General features: G+C 39.2%; 2 protein-coding genes across 2 annotated transcripts; both read right to left on the minus strand.

Moving 5' to 3' along the window:
• Nucleotides 1-3,701: 3,701 nt before the first annotated feature.
• On the minus strand, nucleotides 3,702-5,168 carry LOC138885589 (uncharacterized). The gene has a single exon (XM_070166552.1). The coding sequence runs from the start codon at nucleotides 5,166-5,168 to the stop codon at nucleotides 3,702-3,704; it is 1,467 nt and encodes a 488-aa protein (XP_070022653.1).
• Nucleotides 5,169-5,170: 2 nt separating this feature from the next.
• On the minus strand, nucleotides 5,171-6,307 carry LOC138885590 (DEK domain-containing chromatin-associated protein 3-like). Its single transcript, XM_070166553.1, has 2 exons — nucleotides 6,065-6,307; nucleotides 5,171-5,998 (listed from the first exon to the last, which is right to left on the minus strand). Exons 1-2 carry the CDS (start codon nucleotides 6,305-6,307, stop codon nucleotides 5,171-5,173), a joined length of 1,071 nt encoding a protein of 356 aa, XP_070022654.1.
• Between the last annotated feature and the right edge of the window lie 883 nt (nucleotides 6,308-7,190).

Genomic DNA, 7,190 nt, shown 5'->3' on the forward strand with positions numbered 1-7,190 from the left:
TTCCTCTGTGTTCGCAATGCATAAATACCTATGCAGGCAGAATATATTCCCAAATCGAGGGTTAGACCATTTTTATCATTTCTTGACTTGTGGAGCTCGGTTTTTTTGGTAAATCCACTAGACTGAGCGCCTAGGGCTATTTTTATATATATAAGTAAAATAACAAAACCAATACAATTACTTTATCCGGATGTTTAGTGAAATGAAAGGCATAATATTTGAGAATTACATATGACCTATTATCAAAGTTGAGTTTATAGCCCAACAATGATATCACAAACTGAAAATTAATTATAATAGAAAGTTTATGATACTCCATGTATTTATGTATTGTTGGTACTGCCTCTGTGGTGTAATTATCAACATACTTCCAATGAAATCTATCAGCTACTACTTCATATTGATCCATGTGTATGCACCAGTACATATTTCCTTTCAAAATGTTCTCTTTCCTCGATATCCTTCTGTGCAGAATGATCAGTTGCATAGCAGTTACATTGAGCACTGTTTCTTCTTTGTCACGCACATTCTTGTAGGTTTTGCTCGACCAGAAATAAGCTCTGTCCATCCCACTGTCCAGCATTTCGACTGTCCAGCATTTTGACTGTTCGACCTGCATTGTTGGTGGCGATCTCCAGAAATGAATGTTTTGATGCCAACACCAGATTGTCGCATGCATAGACATTATTGTCCAGCAGTGTTGCAATGCTGTTGTAAGTCACCATTTCTTCTTCAAGGCAATGTGATCCTTTTAATTCATAGGGAGTTGTTGGACCTGCAAACATTTTAGTGTAATTTGATCTCCTCCACATGGCTTTGGTATCCATGCTCTCTTGTTTCTTCAGCTTTATTCCCATCTGCATCAAATTATACTGCCTGCTCACTGTTGCTGTTCCTTCCTGGAATATTTCCATCAGTCTCAGTTCTTTGACAATTGAGTATTCCATCATATTAAAATCCTGCTTCATATCTGGATGGCAATATATACTTAGCACACTGCAATTCCACCTTGTAACCTCCTCACCTTCTAATTCCTTGCTACTTTTACTCTTAAGTAAGGACATTGTAGTTTATCGTTATTCACTATCCTTCTACCTTGTATATCCAATTCCCAGAAACTATGTGCCACCATAGGTCCCATATCCAGTGCATAATTGGCTAAGTGGTCAGCCAAACAATTCCCCTCTCTAAATGTGTGTACCACAATGACATTAGCTTTTGCCATCAGTTGTCTTATCTCCTCTACCTGTGTATATATACACCAAGGTATTTTCCATTCTCCATGCAGTACATTCTTCAACATTATGGAGTCAGTATGAAGTTCTATAAGTATGTAGTCATTATCAATACAGAACCTCATTGCTTCCAAGATTGCTTGTGCTTCAGCTTCAGAATTTGTCCCTTCCTGCACTTCTCTCCCATAGCCATATATTAGGTCACCCTCCTCATTCCTTAATACATAGCCAATTGCACCAGGATTTCCCCTAGACGCTCCATCTGTATTCACCTTGATCCAACCTGGGCTAGGACAGTCCCACATCACCTTAGTATACTTCAGTTTGGGCATATAGGACTCCATCTTATTTAACAAATCTAGCCATCTGTGTGGGACTGTTTGTATTGATGGCTTTCTGAATTTGACTAATGACTGCATAGAGGTAGATATCTGGTTAATAACTCTATTAATAGTCACAGATTCCCCATGTTTACAACTATTCCTTTGCTTCTATAATTCCCAAACAATCACAGCTGGTAGTGCTTGTAGTATAGGCTTCAATCTGGGAATCACTTCTGCAGTCCAACACTTGGTTATCGCCTGATAAAGTGTGATTCCATCAGCATTTATCCCTGCATGACCTAGAAAATATTTCCATACTTTAGTGGCTGCATATGACCTGTAGAAAAGATGTTGCATTGTCTCCTCATGTGGTTCAGTACAGCATCAACATTTTGAAGCCATAAGGTACCCTATTCTTCTGAGAAAATCGTCCAAAGGTAATTTATTTTTCCACAACTTCCACATAAAGAAGGAAATTTTGAAAGGTAGCCCCTGCACCCAAATGAATCTGTATGCATTACTTGGTTGATTTCTTATCCTCACATAATCCCAAGATGATTTCACACTAAATTCCCCTGTTGATTCCAACATCCACAGTGGTTTATCAAGAGCACCATGCTCGATTGGAGGCTTTATATGCAGCAAAATGTGATTTGCCAATTGTTCTGGTAATATTTCGCTGATCTTGACCTCATCCCATTGATCATTGACTACAACATCATATATGTTCTGAATGGATTCGTCACATACAAAGTCAGGTGTAGTAACAAAATATAATGCACCAATTCCTATCCAGTTTTCAAACCAAAAGAGTGCAGATCCCATATTAGGCTTCCACAAAATTTGATGTTCAATGAGGTCCCTACACTCTAACATCTTCCTCCATACATGTGAACCATCTCTCCAAGGAACAATCAGAGGGTTCAATTTCTTGCAATATTTCTGACTCATATAAGAACTCCATAGGCTAGGCTTTGTTCTAAAATTCCACCATAACTTGCAGAACAAAGCACTGGATACTGCATGGAGGGATCTAAAACCAACACCCCCTTCCTCACAAGGTAAGCATAAATTATTCCACGATGCCCAATGTCTGTTTGAGACCCCTATAGTGTTGCTCCAGAAGAATTGGGCAAATATTTTGTGTAATTTGTTAATCACGTAATGAGGTGGATTCACTGATGCCAACAAATGAATTGGCATGGTCTGAAGCACATGAGAAATTAATACAGCCCTTCCTCCTATAGATAACATCTTACCTTTCCAATCTTGTAGTTTATCCAGCACTTTAGTCATGAGATCTTGATAATAATCCATTCTTCTTCTTGCATAGAAAATTGGACAACCAAGGTACGTAAAAGGGAACTCCTGTTTGTTAAAACCTGTTATTCTCTGCACCTTATCTACTATTTCCTCTCCTGCTGAATGAGAAGATAGATGACACTTTTACTCTTGTTAATAAGCTGCCCAGAAGCTGCCTCATAGTCTGTTAAAACCTTCATAATCAGTGTCAGCGATGTTGCATCAGAAGATGAAAAAATGATAATGTCATCTGCGTATGAAAGGTGGTTAATCTTTGGGCTCCACTTGGGTAAGACAAAGCCATTGAAATGTAAATTTCTGTGAAGTGCATTCAGCCCTCTTGACAGAGCTTCTGCAGCCAAGATAAATAGAGTTGGTGATATAGGATCCCCTTGTTTCACCCCTCTTGTCGACTTAAAGAAACCATAAGGCTGTCCATTTAACAATACAGAGTACCAGTTGTTTGCTACAATTTCATACACCAAGCCAATAAATCTTTCCCCAAATCCCATCTTTCTAAACACCTTAGTTAGAAATAACCATGACAAACGATCGTATGCCTTGGCCATATCTAACTTGATCACAACGTTTGGCCCAGCTTTTGTCCTCAACCTTATATCTGTGATGATCTCCTGGGTTAATAAGACATTTTCAACAATGCTCCTACCCTTTACAAAGCCAGCCTGCTCCTCAGAAACTATGTTTGGAAGTAACACTGCTAGCCTTTCATGAACGACTCTAGAAAATATCTTGTTAACAAAATTGCTAAGGCTAATAGGTCGCATATCTGAAAAGGTGACCACCTCTTTCTTTTTTGGCAGAAGCACTAGATTTGTATGAGTTATATGTCTGGCAACTCATGTCCATTGAAAAAGGCATGTACTATATTGACCATATCTTCCGCAATTATGTCCCAACAGGTATGAAAGAAGCAACCAGTAAAGCCATCCGGACCCCCTGCACTATCACCATTTAGTCCAAAAACTGCATGTCTGACCTCTTTCTTCGTTGGCTGCTTAATTAGCTCAACATTCTGGGCATAATCCACCAGTGTTGGTACATGTTCAAGAATATCAAAGGACATAGTAGTTGTTTCTTCTTGGAGCTGTTCTTTGAAGAACCTAACTTCCTCATCTGCCATGTCATTATTACCCTCTAACCAATTGCCATTAGTATCTTGTATTTGTTTCAGCTGTAATCTTCTTCTCCTGCCATTGACCTGAGCATGAAAGAACTTCTTATTTCTGTCACCATCCTGGAACCATGCCATTCCCGACTTTTGTCTCCAAAATTCTTCCTCCAATGCCAGATATCGAATAAGCTCTACTTGCACCTTTTGTAACCTCTCTCTATTTTGGTATGTAGGAAACTTTTCAAACTGTGCTTCATGTACAATAACCACCTCTTCAAGACTAGTAATGTTTTGGAATATGTCTCCATACGTTGCCCTACTCCATATTGATAGTGCTTTTTTCAGTTTTTTTAGTTTATGATTGAACATATAAAATGGATCACCTAGGAAGTCTGCTGTCCAGTTTTGTATAACCACCTCCTTGAAAGTTATATGCTTGCACCAGAAGTTCAAAAATTTGAAAGCTTTTTTGATAGGTGCCACATCAGGATCAAATTTCAGAATCATTGGACTATGATCCGAGCCTGTTTTGGACAAGTGAGTCACCTCTATATTAGGCCATTTCTGTTGTAACTCCAAATTGCCTAAACATCTGTTCAATCTTTTGAATATGCAGTCATCTTCACCTCTCCCATTCCACCATGTATACACACTACCTTTGAAACCCAAATCAGTCAAGTTACAGGTGTTTATGCAATGCCTAAAATCATTTATCTCATTTAGCGACACAGGAAGTCCACCAAACTTCTCCTCCTCATTCCATATGACATTAAAGTCCCCACCCACTAGCCAAGGTAAGGTCATATCACTTGCCAGATTGTATAAACTATCCCACAATTCTATACGCTCAATAGAGTCACATTTTGCATACACAAATGTAACCATGAAAGACAGCTGAGTAACCAGATTTGTGAGCTTCAAAGTCAACTGTTGAGACAAATCAAGTATTATGTCCACCCCTTGATCATCATCCACAAATACCCAAATTTTGTTAGACACATTTGAAAATGCCTGCAACATTCCAATTCTTCTTCTATATCTTTCCAGCTTCTGCTTCTTTTGTTTTGGTTCCATAATGCCTATGAATTTAAAATGATACTGCCTTTGCATGGTAATTAATCTCTCAAAGGCCTGCATTGTCTTCACAGACCTCACATTCCAAAAGATGGCATTCATCATTAATTGTGGTGTTTAGGATGGGTCCTTCTTGTTTGAACCCCTGGAACTACACTTTGAACGTTTTGAGTGCTGTCTTTTTGCTGCTTCTTCTTTCCTCTCCTAACAGATTTCCCTCTATTCATGTACGTGGGTGAAATATCTGCTTGTCTGGCAACCTGTTGAAAATTCTGATATGTAGACTCTGCATCTAAGTCTTTTCCTCTGGTCTCCATATTATCATTATCTCCCCTTTTCTCCATTGGGTCAGCAATTTTTATTTTTGTGGCCTCAAGAGTCAAAATCTCATTCTGCCCTTCCTGGTTTTGCTTTTTTACAAGAATAGAAAGACTGGAATTCATTTCAGCCTTCTCTACATGAACTTGTTTCTCTTTATTAGAAGCTTTGTTACTCTGCAGCTTTACATTCTGCATACCTGTATCCTTAACTGTTTCCCCTGCAGCAACTTCATCACCTTTTCTATTGATGTCCCCTTTATTTATATTAGGCTCAGCTGGAGGCAATGCTCCATATGGATTATTAGTTGGAATTTTGTGTATGCCTCTAAATTCTGTCAACTTAATATCTCCATCAGCTCCATCATTTGTAAGTTCAATATCTTTGCCTTCATTACCCCCTGTCTTCTCTTGCATTTTGTTTGGCTTGCCATTAACACTTTGTTCTGCCTCATCTTCCTCGTCATCTGACGGCTCTTTTTCACCCATTGCACCCTCAGGTAATTCACCCTCATCTGAGTCTTCTTCAGGTTGTTCCCTCCAAAGCTTTTCTCCATTGAGCTGTACTCTTGTACCATTTTTGGTCACCTCATCTGTTGCATCAAACTGAACTTGCTGTTATGGCACATCATGGCATGATTGGTTAACTGTAACCATGTTTTCCCCAAAGGCTCTATTCACCCTGGTTGCTGTTGAGTCTTTTTGAAAACCCTCCTTTCCTTTTTCTTTCTGTTTTGCACTAGTATCCTTCCTTCTCTTTAAAGTACTTCCATCTCCAGTTAGCTTAGGAGAGAAAGTAGCTGCCTTAGGATTAAGTCGCTTAACTGTAACACCTGCAGGGCTTTTTACAACATTGTTTTCCACCTCGTCCATCTGCTTTTTGTCTTGCTTTTCACCATCCTGATCTTCTAATGCTGCAAACATGTTAGTTGTTTGGATTTGCTGATTATGAACCACATCCTCAGAATCTCCTTTTTCCACTGCATTACCAGGTGATTGTTGATCATTGGTCGTCACTGGAAAAATTTCTTTTCCTACAACACTATGGGTCTGTTGACAAATCAAAATTTCCTCGACTCTGCTGCCCAATATTAGTATCTACAGTAACAATTTCCTTGCCCGTTTGTTCTTGTACCACAGCCTGCTTATCACCATTCCCCCGCATCTGTTGCCCAAAGCCTTTACCTTGCACATGTTGATCATTAGCTTGATTTACTGGCACTATTTCCTTCCCTGTAATATTTTGATTCCCATTTATCCTTACTCGATTGTCTCGTACTTCCTTCCATTGTTCCTTTGGATTACCATTTGACTTGCCAAAATCCTTACCAGTAGAAGGCAACACTGCATGCTGTACATTAGCAATATTTTTATCCTTGCCTGTTGATTCTTGATTGGCATCCTCCTTTTTAAAATACAGCTCTGGGTGCAACCTCCAACATTCAAACAAATCGTGGCCCTGTAATTTGCACTCCTTATAGTATTTAGGTAGCATATCGTATTTGATATTAACCCATTCTTCCCTTGTTTCACCAGTAGATTCATTAAAGATATCCATTTTTACCTTCTTTGGATGGTCCGCTAACAAATCGACAAGAACTTTGACCCTCGCGCAACTAGGTCGCGTTTTGTTTACTGTGGTAGAATCAAGATGCATTGGCCTTCCAACAGCTGTGATAAGTGAAAAAAGACATTCTTTCACAAAGTAAGTTGGCAACAGACCTGGGAAAGAAATCCATGCCATAGCCTTTGGGGTCTCCTCGTCTGCCTTGAATTTGACATCGTATATTAGGGGACGAAGCTGAAA

This window comes from Nicotiana sylvestris, chromosome 2 (assembly GCF_000393655.2).
Source record: "Nicotiana sylvestris chromosome 2, ASM39365v2, whole genome shotgun sequence".
Lineage (NCBI taxonomy): Eukaryota > Viridiplantae > Streptophyta > Magnoliopsida > Solanales > Solanaceae > Nicotiana > Nicotiana sylvestris.